The sequence below is a fragment of the Mucor mucedo genome (genome assembly GCF_025094135.1).
Source record: "Mucor mucedo strain NRRL 3635 chromosome Unknown EV154scaffold_108, whole genome shotgun sequence".
In the NCBI taxonomy this organism is placed as follows: domain Eukaryota; kingdom Fungi; phylum Mucoromycota; class Mucoromycetes; order Mucorales; family Mucoraceae; genus Mucor; species Mucor mucedo.
Genome location: NW_026252392.1, coordinates 39,302 through 57,529, shown reverse-complemented (window position 1 = coordinate 57,529; position 18,228 = coordinate 39,302). Strand labels below are relative to the sequence as shown.

The 18,228-nt window shown below is 37.6% G+C and overlaps 9 protein-coding genes across 9 annotated transcripts; 4 read left to right on the top strand and 5 right to left on the bottom strand.

Annotated features, from left to right (window-relative positions):
* Positions 1-332: 332 nt before the first annotated feature.
* On the bottom strand, positions 333-1,280 carry EV154DRAFT_470472 (Gti1/Pac2 family-domain-containing protein; the record flags this gene model as incomplete). The annotated part of the gene is made up of 2 exons (XM_051597852.1): positions 571-1,280; positions 333-450 (listed from the first exon to the last, which is right to left on the bottom strand). The coding sequence occupies exons 1-2, from the start codon at positions 1,140-1,142 to the stop codon at positions 333-335; spliced, it is 690 nt and encodes a 229-aa protein (XP_051453792.1). The 5' UTR covers positions 1,143-1,280.
* On the bottom strand, positions 1,257-2,273 carry EV154DRAFT_521259 (uncharacterized protein). The gene is made up of 2 exons (XM_051602892.1): positions 1,696-2,273; positions 1,257-1,613 (listed from the first exon to the last, which is right to left on the bottom strand). The coding sequence occupies exons 1-2, from the start codon at positions 1,890-1,892 to the stop codon at positions 1,412-1,414; spliced, it is 399 nt and encodes a 132-aa protein (XP_051453791.1). The 5' UTR covers positions 1,893-2,273; the 3' UTR covers positions 1,257-1,411.
* EV154DRAFT_539740 (ceramidase) lies at positions 1,934-2,649 on the bottom strand (the record flags this gene model as incomplete). Its single annotated transcript, XM_051604370.1, has 5 exons — positions 1,934-2,107; positions 2,177-2,225; positions 2,314-2,423; positions 2,483-2,540; positions 2,609-2,649. 5 exons carry the CDS (start codon positions 2,647-2,649, stop codon positions 1,934-1,936), a joined length of 432 nt encoding a protein of 143 aa, XP_051453790.1.
* A 28-nt stretch (positions 2,650-2,677) lies between these two features.
* On the bottom strand, positions 2,678-3,518 carry EV154DRAFT_521256 (uncharacterized protein). The gene is made up of 2 exons (XM_051602891.1): positions 3,164-3,518; positions 2,678-3,051 (listed from the first exon to the last, which is right to left on the bottom strand). The coding sequence occupies exons 1-2, from the start codon at positions 3,264-3,266 to the stop codon at positions 2,741-2,743; spliced, it is 414 nt and encodes a 137-aa protein (XP_051453789.1). The 5' UTR covers positions 3,267-3,518; the 3' UTR covers positions 2,678-2,740.
* Positions 3,519-3,728: 210 nt separating this feature from the next.
* EV154DRAFT_605635 (uncharacterized protein) lies at positions 3,729-5,543 on the top strand. The gene is made up of 4 exons (XM_051607489.1): positions 3,729-4,023; positions 4,101-4,343; positions 4,413-5,110; positions 5,196-5,543. Exons 1-4 carry the CDS (start codon positions 3,735-3,737, stop codon positions 5,376-5,378), a joined length of 1,413 nt encoding a protein of 470 aa, XP_051453788.1. The 5' UTR covers positions 3,729-3,734; the 3' UTR covers positions 5,379-5,543.
* A 79-nt stretch (positions 5,544-5,622) lies between these two features.
* On the top strand, positions 5,623-6,374 carry EV154DRAFT_521249 (mitochondrial pyruvate carrier). Its single transcript, XM_051602890.1, has 4 exons — positions 5,623-5,752; positions 5,839-5,908; positions 5,993-6,119; positions 6,188-6,374. Exons 1-4 carry the CDS (start codon positions 5,645-5,647, stop codon positions 6,240-6,242), a joined length of 360 nt encoding a protein of 119 aa, XP_051453787.1. The 5' UTR covers positions 5,623-5,644; the 3' UTR covers positions 6,243-6,374.
* A 2-nt stretch (positions 6,375-6,376) lies between these two features.
* EV154DRAFT_545333 (uncharacterized protein) lies at positions 6,377-10,224 on the bottom strand. The gene is made up of 6 exons (XM_051604647.1): positions 10,103-10,224; positions 9,961-10,014; positions 9,446-9,868; positions 9,114-9,348; positions 7,006-9,004; positions 6,377-6,903 (listed from the first exon to the last, which is right to left on the bottom strand). The coding sequence occupies exons 2-6, from the start codon at positions 10,008-10,010 to the stop codon at positions 6,407-6,409; spliced, it is 3,204 nt and encodes a 1,067-aa protein (XP_051453786.1). The 5' UTR covers positions 10,011-10,014; positions 10,103-10,224; the 3' UTR covers positions 6,377-6,406.
* A 230-nt stretch (positions 10,225-10,454) lies between these two features.
* On the top strand, positions 10,455-11,421 carry EV154DRAFT_539737 (mitochondrial carrier domain-containing protein; the record flags this gene model as incomplete). Its single annotated transcript, XM_051604369.1, has 2 exons — positions 10,455-10,568; positions 10,636-11,421. 2 exons carry the CDS (start codon positions 10,455-10,457, stop codon positions 11,419-11,421), a joined length of 900 nt encoding a protein of 299 aa, XP_051453785.1.
* Positions 11,422-14,020: 2,599 nt separating this feature from the next.
* Positions 14,021-17,605, top strand: EV154DRAFT_521233 (uncharacterized protein). The gene is made up of 2 exons (XM_051602889.1): positions 14,021-17,442; positions 17,589-17,605. The coding sequence occupies exon 1, from the start codon at positions 14,050-14,052 to the stop codon at positions 17,410-17,412; it is 3,363 nt and encodes a 1,120-aa protein (XP_051453784.1). The 5' UTR covers positions 14,021-14,049; the 3' UTR covers positions 17,413-17,442; positions 17,589-17,605.
* Positions 17,606-18,228: the final 623 nt, after the last annotated feature.

Genomic DNA, 18,228 nt, shown 5'->3' with positions numbered 1-18,228 from the left:
AAAGGGAAATTCTGAGAGTTTATTTTTTTTTTTTTTTATCGGGGAAAAAATAAAAGATCGGTGCCTGAGACCTAAAGAATGAAACACAGGACAGATGGTCTCATAAAAGATGATCGAAAAAGCTTAAAGTCTATAAATGGAAAGGCTTAATTTATTAACACCAAAAAAATAAAGGGAGTGTGTGTGTGTGTGTGTATGATGGAAGGGGAGGGGGGGGGGGATAATATCTAATAATTAATAATAAAAAAAAAAAGAGCAAAAACAACATATAATATTTCTACATTAAAAAAAAAGGGGGACCGGTTTCAAATGAGTGGGGTTTCGGTTTTAGTTTAGATTCTCACTTGGGTTCGAAGTGCATTTAACTGTCGATTGTCTTCTGAAGACGGTAATTTTTCCCAAGGAATGTCTTGTATGCTCATGACTGCTTTTAGCGAAGGTTGTGCTGTACTCCATGTGAATAGCGGAGATAGTAAATGCTGTGATGATGATGATGATGATGGTTGCTGTTGTGTATGATGATCATTAAAATCGTCGTCCGAAGATTGTGGAGATGAGGAGGATAGAGACGGTGGTGTTGTCATAGAATCAATTGAATTTTGTCGACTGAATGCAATGGAATGCATGGAAGCAGAATGTCCGCCACCAATATCAAGTGGGTTTAATTCTGGATATAAACCTTTAGGAATCTCGATTGAGTTTAAGGTTGGATCACCCGTGGGACGTTTTAATTTGCCAGACATCACATCTGATTTGGCATAATAAGAGATAAGGTGAATCTTTTGGTTGGAAGCGGTACAGATAGAGAAACTCTGTTTGATCAATCCATTGTGTTTATATGAAAAGGCTACTTGTTTCACTCCTGTATGAACAGAAGGTCTTCTCGGTCGCCTTTTAGTGTCTAACTCTCGATAGGTGAGGAAACTGCCAAGGACTCGACTAGGGGACCAGGTACGTCCATCTGTCCAACGTCTCATACCAGCTTCCTTTTCATCCCACGCAAATACTGATCCAGAGTGAATTTCCATTCTTTCTTTAGAGGTTAATCTTCGTTGTACTCGATTTAATGCACCTCTTCGACATGCTTCAAATATCACTAGTGCGTCTTGTGGCGTCTTGATATATCCAATGAAAGATTCCATAATTTATATAAATAAAAAAAATAAAAAAAAGTGTAAGGAAAGTAAAAGAAAAAAGAAAAAAAAAAGGGATACTTTTATATAAGTACGATATTTAAAGAAATTATGTCACTAGCGAAAAAAAAAAAAAAAAAAAAAATTATGCAAAACATGCATTTGTCCAAATATAGAATTGATTAAAGTTTCTCCTCGCACACCTAAAATGTGTAAGGGGGTAATGCGATTTTCCAACGGTTAATCAGATTTACAGTTTTGAACGTATGGAACAAGGTTCAGGAAATATTTAATTTCAGCTTGTTCACCACGACGTATGACGGACTCATGACCACAAGCGACAAAGAAATAATGTAGACTAGTGCACATCTACGATTAAAAAAAGGGCAGTAATAAAAAGGGGAGAAGAAAATGATTTTAGTATAGAATAATACAGAATAAAACAAACAGGACATCTTGGAACTCACCAATACATGCCACCTAAAAAAAAAAAAAAAAAGAAGGTTTTTACATGTTATTTATAAAACAGGAAATCTAGATTACTAGCTTCAACTTTTTTTACCATGCATGTAATTGAGGGTTAGGTACATATTTAAAAACACTACATAAATTAGAATCAAATAACCAAACCATAATAGCCAAAATCAAAAACTTTGTTCCCTGATGGAATAACAGCAGAACCTTTTCATTCGACACGTTCTTGTATAATTTGTACACAAAATATAAATCACTCCACATAACAAGACCGAACCTATACATGGTTTAGTCTCTCTCTCTCTTATGAGCCTAAAAAAAAAAAATTATACTTGCGAGGTTTGAAACATGTAAAATTGGGTAGAACCTTTGTTGCGACTAGTAACAAGAGTAGCAAATAAGCAGTAGCATGCAATCGACACTGCCACCCATCTTCCTCTGTATCTAAATTCGTCCAACAAAACAAACAAAAGGTAGCATGCACACCAGATCATTGGTACCTTTTAAATAATAAAATGTTATTTTGCCTGAAATAAAATGATGATGTCTGCATATTCACATATTATTACTTCATCCCACATTTGATGCTCAAATTGTAAAGTGGCATGAAATAATACACTAGCAAAAAAAAAAAAGATTTTAATATCCACCAAGAGTCTATTTTTTCCTTTAAGATTTTAGAGCTAATTTTTTTTTTTTTGGGTACCTTCCTATACCAACCACGCAAATTAAAAGATAACTATTTGATAGTCTCCAACCCAATGATTGGTGATGAAGTGCCACACCAAGCAGCCCTAATGCAATCATTGCAAAGCTCTTTTTTTTTTAAGCTTGTTAACATATTTGGTACCATCCTACTTTTTATTATTTATTACCGAAATTGTATTCCAGAATTCTGCAATGTAAAAACAATGCGTATAATTTTCTTCACACCTAGAAAAAAAAAATTCCTTCTATCAATATCCATGTATGGTGACTTATTTTATTTAAAAAAAAAATACCAATCTACGGAGCTAGTTACGTTTCCCCAATACCCGCTCATTTGTTTAAAAAAAAAGAAAGATAAAATATAAGCTCACCAAATTTTTTTATTTTTTTTTTTAAGAAAAGCTTGTCCCTCTAGAAAAAGGAGGTCACATGCCTACTTGATCCATCCACTGCTCAAGGTCCTTTAATTCTTGACCCTTTTTCAACGGAAGATGGTCAATCCAGCCATCCAAAAACTCGGGTGGAGGACCCTTAGAGATCATACAGATAGGAAATCGAGGCTCAAATTCAGAGAGGGGAAATTCCGTCAGATCAGACACTGTATCCGAATCCATCATCACGAGACCCGAGACAGGTTTATTAGAAACAAACTTTTGTGAGATACGAGCTGCCTTGTCTCCATGACTGATGAGTAACGGTGGGAAAAAGGAGAGATCCGTGGTGGCCTTCGTCAACTCTAGATATATATATATATATATTTAATATCCTTTTTTTTTCATATGTGTGTGTTGTGTGTTATGCCCCCCCCCCCTTGTTCACGGTTTATTTATTATTATTATTATTTTTACCCTTGTAGCAGGTATCGAGTAATGATTCACCCTCCTTTTTCTCGGGTAAATCAATGGCTGCATCCACAGTGAAATAACCTAATTGGCTCAACTTGTTTTGCATTGATAAAGACCATTCATTGCTATTGGATTAGAAAATATTAATTGAATACAAAAAAAGTGTGACCTCTCCCCCCCCTTTTTTTTTTTTTTTTAATTCTCTCAGTGTTACTTTGGTTCTGTTCGAAGTAAAAGAATAGGTGTAGGTCTTTTCACACTAGCTGATGTATCCAATTTATGAACAGTAATCTTGGTACGGATTTGTTGTTGAATGAAATTTCTAAACATAAAAAAAAAAAAAAAGCAGGGGTGGGGGGGGGGAGGGTGAAAAATAGAAAAAAACAGAAAACAATAAAAAAAAAAAAAGGGTCTGTGTGATTTTTAATTTTCCGTTTGTGGTATTAATAATAAAAAAAGTAATTCTTACACGTGTAAAAAATAAACGCTTGTACAACAATGAGAGAGTAACAACAAAAAAGAGATTACATGAATTTTTTTTTAAGCTTTTTTTTTTTCTTTTTTCTTTTTTATCATGTCGAATGTATCGCGATTAATGGAATCGACACGCACTTTAGAAACCAAACGATCGGGAAGCAACCTGTTTCATCAACGTAAGGCTTCCCTAACAACCCTATGTGCACCTATCGACAAACGACAAGAGAAAAGAAAAATACTACGTTCAGGTTCCTTTCAAAGATCCTGGATAAAGGTATTTGATATGCCTGTCGTTCAACTCGTGGGTTGGTCCTATCTCTTAATCTGTTTTTGTCTTTCCACCATTCATCTGCTACGATCCTTTTCTTTACTCGATCCGAATGCAGGTAACTAAAAAAAAAAATTATACATATTAGAGTTTATTAAAAAAAAAAAAACTTTACTTGGCTTACCTCCCTTGTAGGGCCTAAAATAGACTGGGATAAAGTATTATTAGAAAAACAAAGCCAGTTCTCATCTCTGGATGAACTTTCTACACAGATTCGATTATCCAAAATGTTTAGTAAATCCATTGTCAATAATGACGTGATTCGACCCTATTGGTTCACAGCATCCATCAAGCCCAGTAAAGACGCATTGACCCTGACAACCGTTTTTACCTTGCAAGAGTGGGAAAGTCTCACACAATTAGCGGAGGCATATGAAGGTGCACAAAAAAAAAAAAAAAATTAATTATGTGTGAAAGAGTCATCTAATAGATGATATATATATGTAGGTCCGATCTCAGCAGCACTCCTGGTGCCTACAACGAAATACGTGGATAATGACCAATTGGACGAAATCCGTGTCAATTACGAGAATACGGTAGCATTGAAACGACATGTGGATATCCATCTTGTACTCCAGCAGGGCGGATTAAACGAACAAGGACAAATGATTGGTACAGGAGGATATCAAGAATCGCGTAATCTTGCACGCTTATTCAGTCGTACTGAATTTGTTGCGCTTGTACCAGCCACCACTTTATGGCTGACAGATGTCTCGGAAAGTATCAAGAAACATGTGGATCTGTTGCGAAGGGGTGATTTATTGATTGTGCCTACCTTTGGTTTCCCCAATTATCAAGGCGTTGAAACCAGGTTATGGCCCATTGATAAACAGTCTGTGATTGAATGGGTAGAGGAAGGAGAATTTGGATTGGCTGATTACAATTATGAGCTGAATAATGGACCTACCTCTTATGCGACATGGAAAGATGCTAAGGATCCTTACTTGTTGCCTAATTATGATTTTAATTATAGTCCAATCTTTGTTTCCACGCGATTAAATCATCCGTGGTGCGAAGAGAGGTTTGAGGATCATGTGTCTTCGTGTGTGTATACCAAATACTTGGCTGGTTCTAATTTATGGGTGCTTCCAAATGACTATGCAGTGAGAACAGGACAGGAGCCTGTAGACTCTCTCTTACCTCATGTAAGTTATTTCTTTCTTTTTCTTTTTTTTTTTTTTTTTTTTTTTTATTGGCAGGACAGAAGTAGACTTAAATTGTATTTTACAGCAAAAGCGGTATCAGAATAAGCTAGCCAAGAAATATCGCTTAGAACAATGTGTGTTTTACGCACGACAGTATGATCAAGACGGTATCTTTGACACTGAACGAGCCAATCATGTCAAACAAGAATGTTCAATTGCCTTGTTAAGTTTACAAAAGCAAAAGATGATTTCAGATATTATTGAATAACGCCCTCCCCTTTTATTATTATTTCTTGTACATATCCCCCCCACACACACACACACTATATAAATTTAGCACCCAACCCATTACATATACCTTACCCTTTTTTTTTTTTTTTTAGTCTGACATAAATTATCCAATCAGAGATTATCATCTCTTTTACACATACAAAAAAAAAAAAAAAATGACTTTGAAAAACCCTCAAATTTTTTTTTTATTTTTTGTTCCTTTTTTACCCCACTCTTCCCTCTTTTTTTTTTTTTTTAAAAAAGATGTCTGCACCCGTACAATCAGCAGCAACAAAGACGGTGTTCCGCAAATTTCTTGATTCCCCTGCAGGACCCAAGACCATTCATTTTTGGGCACCAGCCATGAAATGGGTAAGGATATATATATATATATAAAAAAAAAAAAAATACAAAAAAAGACTTTTTATATCTAAAAACACACGGGATTTGTTCAATAGTGTTTGGTCATTGCTGGTATTGGAGATATGCAACGTCCTGCCGAGAAATTGAGTGTGAGTCAAAACCTTTGTAAGTTTAAACCCTTTTTTTTTTTGTATTTTTCCCATGACGTTACATCAAAAGTGTGTGGTCTTAAATGTTTTACTATTTTAGCTTTGATGTTGACTGGCCTTATTTGGTCTCGTTATTCCATGGTGATCACACCCAAGAATTACTCATTATTAGCTGTCAATGTCTTTATTTTCGGTACCAGTAGTATTCAATGTAGTCGTATCTGGAAGTAAGTTTCTTTTTTTGAAAAAAGCAAAAATAAATGTGTAGAGGCTGAATAACTCATCTACTACTTAGGTATCGTCAATCCGAAGAATACAAGCAAAAACAATTATTAGAGGAAAAAGCATAAATCTTTTTTTTTTTTTTGTTATCATTAAAAAAAAAAAAAAAAGAAAAAAAACCCGATTTTTACCGTGCTTTTTGTGTTTATTTCGGACCCCAGGTTTATAGATGATTATAATATAAATAAAAAAAAAAAAAAAAAAAAAAAAAACTTTTTTTTATTTATTTACACTACCAAGAAGTATTTGATTCATCATCACTTTGATGACTGCTACTGCGGTCTCTGATTTCACCAAAGATAGATTCAGAAGGATATTCCACCTCATTATCTCCATCAGGTGAATACACGTCCTTTTGTACAAGTTCATCCTCCTCCTCCTCCAATCGGATAATATCTTCCTCTTCTTCCTTTCCCCCTTCCTCTTCATCATCATCAAATTGAATCAAGGAGCTATGTTCCATCATCATCATCGTATTGTTGTTATGCATTGAGGGTTCCGGACTAGGTCCACTACCCATATGGATCAGGTACGCATCCTCAAACGATACAGACGAATTCTTATCCATAAACGATTTATGATTATTCATGGATGAAGGTGAAGGTACCCCACCGTTCATTGCTGCATTCGCACTGGATGATAACCATTTTAAGCTGCCTGCTGCTGGGCTATTGTTCATGGAGTTGGATGAAGGTGAAAACGAGGTTTGCATCGCCTTGGATATATTGTCTATATATATATATGTGTGTGTGTGTGTGAGTGAGAAAAAAAAAAAAGGTTTTTAGCATGAAGGAATAAATGGATAACCCCCCATTTTTATATATATATTACCTTCTAGTTCGGCTAATGCGTCTTCCATGTTCTCCTCCACATTATCATTGGCAATTCGAGTGGTTGTCTTGCGTACACGATCAATACGACTGGACACAGGTTCGGGCATCCCTTTTAACAATACCATGGTTTCGGTGGGTGGAATGATCCCCGCGTTCAAGATCCTTTGTAAATCCCCCACCTTTTCAAACGTTTGAAAACGAAACTGATGTAAACCCCATAGAGGTGGTTCATCATTGGCATACGTTGTAATCTCTGCATTCGAAAGCCATAACTTTTTCTTATTCCCCCTTACCGCTAGGCCTCCTTTGGGTTTTTTGTTCGTCGTATCAAGGACCAAGTTTAATTTGACTTGTTCCCAATCACTGTTTCTGGCCACACGCCATTCAGCCACATCTTCTTCCTTTAACGTCAAATCCAATTTTTCCATGTTACGTCCGTTCTCACGTTTCTTGACCACGGTTTTAGCTACCCAACACCGATGAAGGGTTAAAATGCCATCGGGATGAAACGAGTAGAGATCTTGGTAACCGATTTCGTCATTCATCATCTTGGCAGCATCATCGTACTCCTCATCAAAACCAAACATGAGGGTATCACTTTTATCGTTCCATTTTGTCTTTGTCTGTTGTTGTTGTTGTTGCTGTTGATGTTGCTGAGATGGGGATGATCCGTTAGGTAGATATGGGATATGGCTCATACTAGAACCAAATGAAGATAACATACTTGTCGCCTGTTGTTTAATAGAACTCGAGGGTAAAGTCTCTGAAGGGGATCCCTTTTGATGCTGATAGACATGACTGTGATTAACGAGATAAGGTGATTTCGTGGCTGTGACAAAAGCACAAGTGATTTTCGCACGTGGGTCCTTGGTATTGTTAAATCGAGATGGGGGTATAGAATGCGGTGGTGTGGGACCATAATAGGCATACTGATTGGAGAATTTGACAAGGTCGTCTTGGGACATACTGAGATGTTGACCCGGCATCTTGCGTCGTTGCTTGATACGTACCACCGAACCCAAGTTGGTGGCCTTGGTCTTGGTCTTATTGGCTACCAAGGGGTGGAAGGTCGGATTATTGACTTTGGCATGGACATGGCCTGCAATCTCGGGTTTACCACCGTATGGATTGATAGCGTAGACATGGGTCGTACCCCGTGCTGTACTGATGGCACACCAAGTGGAGTCAACAGAGAATTGACAGTCTTCCACTTGAGCATCCGTGATACCGCGAGACAGGCTGTACAGATGCGAGGCATTACCGATCGTGGTATGGTTGGTGAGAATTGAAAAGATGTGGAAAGTATGACCCTGTTTGGACGCTGACATGAGTAACGTCCCCGCTGCGTTCAGGGTCAAACAATTGATGGGATGCGTATGAGGTCTAAAATGAGCAATGGTAGAAAGTGAGAGGTTTCTTGTAGGTGTAGTAGGGAGTTTATATATATCTCGAATCATGATCATGCCAGAAGGTATGATTTTTTTATTTAAGGTGGTGGTGGTGTTGGTGGTAGAGGAGTTACCGATGTGTGGTGGTGGTGGTGTGGTGATTGCATTGAAATCGGGTTGCGGTGAATGACTAGAGGATCTTCGGTTATGACTACTAGGACTGGAACCGTACATTTTATCGACGGATTGAGGCGTGGATTGACTTGTGTTACCGAAATAATTCGATAAAGTGTTAAAACCAAATTCGCCCAATGTCTTCATACCGCTCACGACTTCTTTGGCAATATCCTTGGCTGCTCCCTTCACATCTTTTTCTCCTTGAAGTACACCGAAACCTGTATAACTGATGCTCTTATTGGTGAGTGAGGTCATGATAGGATCTGAATTTAACACTGCAGCATGGGTGGCATAAGCAATCAAGCGAGTGCCGAGTGTAAAGATAGGACCTGTGGATGGATCATGAAATACGTCGGTCAGAGGACTGGCAAAAGGTGTATAATCCTCTGTTTTTAGGATATGAATTGATGACTTGTGACGTGATAAGCAACCCTATAAAAGAATCAAACGAAAAAAAAAAAAAAATTATTATTAAGGGGTGAGGGCGAGGCGGAGGGGGCGGAGGAGGGGATATATATATATATATTTTTAAATAATTTACCAGCACGATGACCTTGTGGTTACTTTTGATGCATGTGACGACGGTCGTATCATCCTCTTCCTCTTTAAAGTCATCGATCTCCTTGACGACCGATTGTGTTAACAAGGAATAGATCATGACATTGCTTGTGGTTGTACTTGTGTTTGTAGTGGAATTGGAACTATTTGAATCCATGCGATGATGCTTTGGCAATGGCGTATCTTTTATCATTGCATCTTTGACAACAGATTCCGAACTAGATTAAAAAGGGGTGTGGGGGAAAAGATGAATTTAGTGTGAGAAGAAAAAAAGTGACTTTCTGTTTTTTTGTTTTTTGTTTTTGTTTTTTTTACATGATGGCTAATAAAGGACCTCCCTCCGCCTTCACGATATGAATCAAAGATACGGTACCGAATTTTTCTTTATCTCTGATAGAACATAATTCATGCACGTTATCTGGGTTAGTGATATCCCATAATTGAAATCCGTCATGGTATCCAAGTAAAAGGCAAGACAAATTGTTATCCTTGTAATCTAATTTATCAAATGAAGCATACGTAATTGTATCAAATCCTTCCATATCATTGACTTCATCTTCCTCCTCCTCCTCTATTCTTCTCTGCTGCTGTTGTTGTTGTTGTTGTTGTTGTTGGTATTGTTGATAGTGTGGATCAAAAGGAGATGTCATGCTTGACTTTCTTTTAGGTAGGTTTGATGTAACATACGAGGAAAGTCTGGATATACCTGAAGAGATGGATTCAAGCGAAGTAGGATCCCTATAAAATCCAAAAAGTAATTTTTTAAAAAAAAAAAATTCATGCTGCTGCGTAAAATAAAAAATAAAAAATAAAATTATGGGCTTTCATACCTGAGAAACTTGGGTTCAGCTCGAACTCCATTGTACAAATTGGTGTCCATGTTTCTGTAAGAGTTGAAAAAAGAGTTAATCACCACTGGTATCACACACCTTTTAAGAAAAGATAAGAGTTGCCATGAAACTATTTTTTTACCTGCTTGAGTTTGTTAATGTTTATATAAAAAGGGTGCTAATGTGAAAGAAAGGGATGGTGTAATAAAAGCTTTTTTTTTTTCCCTCGTTCAAATGTGGAATAACAAAAAAAAAAAAAAAAAAGGAAAAATTAAGGAGACTGAGAAAGAGAAAAGATGGCTATTTTTTTGCATTGTGCTTGTTTGTGTGTGTGTTTCGATTGACCAATCATATGATATGTCATGAACCCAAACTGCGAGCCAATCAACATGCATATATGCTCAGGACTCATTTTTTGAGACTGAAAATATATAAAAGGGAAATTAACCTTTTTTTTTCTTTTTCTTTTTTTTCTTCTTCCATCCCCTTTCTCCATGTCGACAACTGCTGAAAAAAAGCCTCAGAGTAAGGCAAAAGAAACTGCCATTGGTTTTATTACTGGTGGTTTAGCTGCTTGTGGTGCTGTTACTTTTACAAACCCTTGGGAGGTATATATGCTAAACAAATAAATAAATAAAAGAAAAAAAAAGCTTAAAAAAAAAAAAATCCTACTAGGTAGTTAAAACACGTCTTCAATTACAAGGTGAATTAGTCCGAGCAGGAGCTCTTTCAAAGGCAGATAGACCTTATCATAACAGTTTTCAAGCATTGAAAGTAGTGCTTCAACATGAAGGCATTCGAGGAGCACAACGAGGTTTGAGCGTAGCTTATCTCTATCAAATCTGTTTGAACGGTAGTCGTCTCGGTCTCTATGAGCCCGTGCATCAAGGTATCATTCAAACATTCAACCTGACATCCGACTCGAGTATTGTAGCCTCTGGTGTATTTTCAGGTGCATTTGCCGGTGTGGTAGGTGCAGTTTTAGGCTCCCCCTTATACTTGATCAAGACTCGTCGACAAGCGTACTCGCCCGTCTTCAACAATGTAGGACATCAGCACGAGATGAATTCTGCATTCAGTACATTAGTGGGTATCTATAAAAAGGAAGGTATCCGAGGTATATATCGAGGTGCAGATGCAGCTATGGCAAGAGCAGGTGTAGGATCTGCCGTTCAAATGCCGGTCTATATGATGGGAAAGGACGTCCTGTTGAAAAAGTTTGGATTCCATGACACTTTTAGCACTCATTTTGCCACGTCAATGTTTACGGGTGTTTTGGTCTGTTTAGCAATGAACCCATTTGACGTAATTTCCACTCGTATGTATAATCAGGGCGTGGATGCTTCAGGTAAAGGATTACTCTATAAGAGTTCTCCTGATTGTTTCTTCAAGATTGTCAAGATTGAAGGTGTGCGTGGTCTTTACAAAGGCTTCTTGGCTCATTATCTTCGTATTGGGTAAACTTTTTTTTTATTTGTTTTATATATACTGCGTGATACTAACTTTCTGTCGATTTCAATAGTCCTCACACAACACTGATGTTTGTCTTTTTAGAACAATTGAAAAAGATGTATGCCAATAACTTTGCTGCTTAAAATAATCCCAAATAGACTTGATACAATCCTAATAGAAATTTAAAATATCCCCCCCTTCCTTTACCTTTTGTTGGGCCCGGGAAAACGATATAGAGTACCTTTGTTGTACAGAGCAACATGAGAGGTCTATACAGAAATGACTAAACAAAAAATTCATTGTCCGTTTAAAAGCGATCCCTTTTTTTTTTTTTTACTGGGTGTACAGATCTCGGCATGAAAAGTTGTAATTTGTCAGAGTTTTGGATCTGGTTTGTGTGACGAACATCATCTCGTGGGGATGCAAACACTGAGATTTAAAACTTAAAAAAGATTTCATTATTTTGTTAGATATTTTGTTAGATGAAATACTTTACCTATCCCCCCCCCCCCCCCTGGATGTGGATGAATCTTTTAGCAGGGAAAAGGGGATACAGTATCTTTTGGTTGTGTTTGAGACGATTGGAGTCCTAGGCATAAAAGTTCAAGAAAGAACATGCATTGGTGTGCCCCCATATCATCTTCACTTTCTCTAAACTTCATCAATTATTGTTTTTCATTTTAAAAATATGCTTCAACTATCAGTACATGCTACTATGGAAACAATGGTAGACCATGCCTACAGAGAGATATTTGCCAATGTTTCTATTCTAAGTAAAGGCATAAAAACATAATGAAATGATTAAATAATCAAATCATCCTGACATAAGCTCTTGTTTAACAGTCAGGACATAAACCAGCTCTTATTTATCATTCTATAAAACTCAATCAAACACTCTTTTTTTTCTCTCTCTCTTTTGTCTTTCTTTTCCCTTAAATTTTTTGTGTGAAAGTAATCAAGGTTAGTTAAATAATGACTTTCTTGTTCTTCAAGAAACGCTAGATTATTATCTCTTCTTCTTTTTTTTTATATATAAAAATGCAAAAGATACATCGCGATATCTCAGCTACGGCTAGTCTTTGCTATAGGATGACAATTTGTCAGGTTGACAGACTGTAGAAAGCAGGAATTTTACTGTAAACATGTGTAATTAGACTGGCTAGTCTTGGCGAGGATTGCTAGCTATGTACAGCAAGTTTAATCCCCCACCGATATTAAAATGGAACTATGCAAACACGTGAGTCTAACGGTGGTGTGATTTGGGTGTCTATAACACCAGAGATGCTTTATGTGGTTGGTGGTAAGTCTCTCGGGGCCATCTATAAACCTGTCATTGCTATCAACGAACTTTTTTTTTTGATGGAGAGCTAACAGTTCCAGTCCGAGAAATGATTTGGCTATCAAATTTCATTTGTGTTACCGCAGAAAGTTCTCGTCCTGAGCTGAAAAACAAAAGATCACAAAAGATGGTATCTTCAATAGCAGCGGAATACGCCCACCGAATCCGAATTGTAATCGCAGCAATCGAAGCATATTAAGAATTTATAACGGAAAGATGACTTCAGAAACATTCTTAAATACCTTTGCTCTTAGCGGCCAGATAATGCCTTCAAGCTGAGCAATGATACTAATTGATGTAACCAAAGGGTTTAAATACAAGCAAGACTGACAAAAGGGTTACTTTATTAAACAGGTTAGTAATATATAGATATTTAACATGGATGGAAGCGTGCGCCCTCAATGATGACAATCTATAATTGTCTTTTGCCCGTAGCCAGTGCGTCAGTTCACTTGTAATTAAATCTATTGTTTAACATTTTATGAAACCTAACAAGAAATGGGTTCCTGCCATATCGTATTAGATTTTGAACTTTCTGTAAAAGTGTAACAATAGAAAGTGTGATTGTGGAAATCATAAAAGAGGAATTATTACTGGTAGGTCAGGTATTGAGCGCGTATGTATAGTAAGAGCTAATAATAATGGTTTGGTTTGAATTACTAATGCATAATAGTTTAAAACCTTATTATGTCAAGTGCCATTATGCACATTCATAGCAGCCCTTACTCATGGTATTCACATCCTTTTTTTTTATTATTATCGCTCTGACTAACATATCATGGATGAAAAGTACTTTATATATTATGTCCCAACTCAGTATATGAATCTTTATTGTTTGCGCTTTTGTTTTAAAGTTGGGCAACAATTAAACAGTTTGAAATCATTGATATATTTAATCACTCATAATTATTGAACCCTCATTTTGATAATAAAAAAAACGGTGAAGTCTATATATACGTCTAGAAACAGGTTGAGATAATTAGGTATGTGAATATCTAGACTTAGACGTCGGTATGTGTAGACTTATTACCTTGGGCAGACCTTGCAAAAAAAAAAAAAAAAAATGCGGAGGTGCTGCTTTAGAAAAAAAAGTGTCCAATAGGCAATATGGCCAATAAAAAGCATGCATCTGATTACGCTTTAAATTTCAAAATTAGCAACGACGGAGAAACAATGGCGCAATTTAATTCTGTTTTTAGTGGTTTGACTCGAATTATAGATGTAAAAAGAAAAAAAAAAAATCGACATAATTTTTTTCTTGTTCCTTATTCCTCTCTACCTAACAGAAAGAATAAAAAATGTTTGCTTCTGTAGCTTTAGTAGCATCGCTTGTAAAGAGTAAAGCTTTCCCTGTCAATAATACTCCTGTTGTAGACAGAGAGATCAAGATTTCACCTGAACTTGTGCAAGCTGTCACCGCCGAATTAAAGAAGGAAATCGATGCTGCTTCCACTGCTGGCAGTCAAAGCACCATTGTAGATGAAGACGCATCTATTTTATTACAGTCCAGAGTCAAGAATGCAATCGAATACCTCTTGACTTCAACCAGCCAAGATTCTCAAGTGCGTCTTGTCGATGCCAATCATGCTGTGGATTATGTCACTTACGGCCTTTCTGATATTGTCTTTGTGTACCCCGGTGCATCCACTTCCGGTTATCTCGGTCAAGAGTTATCTGCATGGGCTCAACACTCAATTCGTAACGCTCATCAAGATCTTGTCAAGGTTGTTCAAATGGAAACCCGTGCTGGTGCTCTTGGTGCCGTTCAAGGTGCTCTTGCTGATTCTCCTCACAAGAACTTGACCGTCTTGGCTTCTTCTCAAGCCTTGTTATCTATGATCCCCAACTTGCATCTTTTGGCTTCTCAACGTCAACCTGTTGTCTTCCATGTTGCTGCTCAATCGGTCGATCAAGATTTAGTTGCTTCTGCCAACGTTGACGCTGTCCTTGCTGCTCGTAATACCGGTGCTATCTTGTTGTCTTCTTCTAATGCTCAAGAGGCTCATGATATTGCGATTGTCTCTCATTTACTTGCTCGCTCTGTCGGTTTACCCGTCATTCATTTCTTCAACGGTGTTACCGCCTCCAAGGAAATCGAAAAGGTAAACTTGACATCTTTTGCTCAACTTGATAAATTAGCTGGTTCTGTTCCCACCACCATTGCTTCCTATACCGAATCTTATCAAGTAGCCAAAAATATCCTCAGCCAACTCAACTACAAGCCTTTTGAATATACCGGTGCTGCTGATGCCGAAACTGTCTTGGTCACCTTGAGTGCTTCCAACCGCCCTGTTGAACAAGCTGTTTCTCGTGCTGCCTCTTTCTTAAAGGCCAGCGTCGGACTTTTAAGTGTTCGCATCGTGCGTCCTTGGTCCGAATCTGATTTCATCAGTGCTTTACCCAAATCGGTTCGTCGTGTCATTGTTTTGGAAGAAGGTGCTGGATTATATGCTTTCAATGGTCCTCTTTACTTGGATATTGCTGCTTCTATCCGTTTCGGTTCCATTGCTCGTGATCAACGTCCTCGTTTGGTCAGTGCCCAAGCCACTGATTTCTCTCATCTTCATGCCACACATATTCCTTCTCTCTTAACAGAAGCTGCCAATGAAAGTTTCATTAACCTTGCTGCTGAACCGTTCAGCGTCTCTGTTTCTGATGAAACTCTTGCCCTTGAGAAGAGTGATGCTGCTTACAGTGCTATTTTCTGGGATGTGGAACAAGATGGTACTGCTACTGCTGCTATTCATGATGCTCACTTGGTTCATGCTATCCAACCTCAAGCTCAAGTTTCTGCTCGTGTGACTCGTGATGCTTATCGTGTTGGTGGAGCTGTGACTCATACTCAATTGACTACAGGTGCCACTTCCGGTCCTCACAAGTTCATTGGTATCCATAACGTGGGTGTGATTGGGGAGTATAACACTTTGGCTAACGCTGCCAAGAATGTGACCGTTGTTCTTCATGGTCCTTGGAAGCATGGTGATGAAATTGAAGGTGTCTTATCCAACGAGTTTAAGTTTGAGTTAACCGAATTAAATGCCAAGCTCTATACCATTGATGCTGCTCGTATTGCTCAAGAGTTGGGTTTGAACATCAAGTCTACACATCTTATTTGGGAGGCTGTGTTCTTGATCTTGGGTCAAAAGGTTGCTCAAGCCGATCAACATCTTGCTCGTCTCTATCAAGAATTGGAGGTCTCCAAGGATGCTGAAGTCAAGCACACATTGGCTTCCTTAACCAAGGATATCGTCACCTCTGTTACCAATGAATTGACTCCTGTCGAATTATTGCCTCCTTGGACTATTCTTGAACTTTCTGATAACGTCTTGCCTGCTTTGCCTGTGGATCGTTTGGTCGGTGCTGAAGTTGAAGAAGAGGAAGAGGCTCAAGTTGTTGGAGAGGATGAAGAGGGTGCTGGTGCAGAATCTGGAAAATGGCACAAGGCTGCTTGGCAATTAATGTTCAACGAAGCTTACAAGACCGAGAGTGCTGTTCGTCCTGATTTACATGAATCTACCTATGTTATTCGTGTTGGTGAGAACAGACGTTTGACTCCCGATTCTTATGATCGTAACGTTTTCCATATCGAATTTGACACCACCAACTCCAATCTCAAGTACGAGCTTGGTGATGCTCTTGGTGTTCATGGTCACAACGATTATACCGAGGTAGAAGAATTCTTGCAATGGTATGGTTTGAACGGTAAGGATGTTGTCTCTGTTAACCATGGTGAAGATGGTCAAGAAGTCAGATCCGTTTTCCAACTTTTCTCTCAAACTTTGGATATCTTTGGTCGTCCCTCCAAGAAGTTCTATGAGAGCCTCGCTGAATTCGCTACTGACCCCAAGGAAAAGGAACAATTATTGTTCTTGGTCTCTCCTGAAGGTAAAGAGGATTTCAAGAAGCGCGTGGATGACACTGTCACTTATGAAGATCTCTTGCGTGAATTCACCTCTGCCAAGCCCTCTGTTGAAGCTCTCGCTAGTATCATTGCCCCCATCAAGCCTCGTCATTACTCTATTGCTTCATCTCAAAAGATGTTCAACAATTCTGTTCATTTATTGATTGTTGCTGTCGAATGGAAGAACGCTAACGGTAAGGCTCGTTTCGGTCAATGTACTCGTTACATGACTAGCTTGAAGGTGGGTGACAATGTGACCGTCTCCATCAAGCCCTCCGTCATGAAGTTGCCTCCTCTTGATTCTCAACCTGTCATCATGGCTGGTCTTGGTACCGGTATGGCTCCCTTCCGTGCCTTCATTCAAGAACGTTACATGGCCAAGGCTGCTGGTAAGGATATCGGTCCTGTTGTGCTCTACTTTGGTTCTCGTAACAGATCTATGGAGTACCTCTATGGTGAAGAATTAGAGGCTTACCATGCTGATGGTGTTCTTTCTCACATGGGTCTTGCTTTCTCTCGTGATCAAAAGGAAAAGGTCTATATCCAACACAAGATGATGGAAGATGCTGAGTTATTGAACGAGTATTTGATGAAGCAAAATGGTCATTTCTATCTCTGTGGTCCTACATGGCCTGTACCTGATGTCAAGGATGCTGTTGTCCATGGTCTTACCAAGTACAGTGGTATCACTGCTGCCAGAGCTTCTGAGCTTATTGAAGAGTGGAAGGAGAAGGAATCTTATATCCTTGAAGTTTATTAAATTCATAATAAAATCATCATCATTTTTAGACTATCATCTTTTCTTTTTTTTTTAATATACATACTTTTCAATATATTTTATAAATAATAGGTGTATGACAACGATAGGCCATAATGTTAGGCTTTTATGAAATGTATTTTCAGTTTGACAGGTCGGATAAAAAATATCAATGCGACTGTTTGAAAAAAAAAAAAAAAAAAAAAAAAAAAAAAAAAAAAAAAAAAAAAGGAAATGTGATCGATTTTGTGTTTCTTATTATTTAAGTTACAATATAGACTGTTCATTCTGATAAAGCTTTATATCGATGTATATATCTTATCACCTAAGCGGCCATAAGAGAGTCTTAATGACTAGATCGAAAAGGCAAATCGTATTTCATGCAAGCATGTCAAGCTGTTACATTAAAATACTTTTCCTAGTTTTCGGTGGGACATCAAAATTTTAAAGCATGCACATGATTTACGTTCATAATTTATTAATCAGCGTTTGTCATAAAATTTTATACCTTAAATATATACATTTCCTATATCTAGTATAAAAGTGTTGAAATCTATTTCGGATGTAACTTAAAAAGATTCTGTGTAGTAGACCTCCTCACTGCTGATCTTTCAAACGCATCAACCATTACACGAATGTAAAGAGATATTTTGAATTTAAATGACAGATACTTTATTATTTGTAAGGAGAATCTATGTATTAAGTATCCTAGTTCTTTCAAAATAAATCCATTTTTAGCTTTAGATATTTGATATAGAATCTACTACGGCAATAAAAACAAATAAAAAAAAGGCTCATCTTTAGTTTATTGAAAGGGAC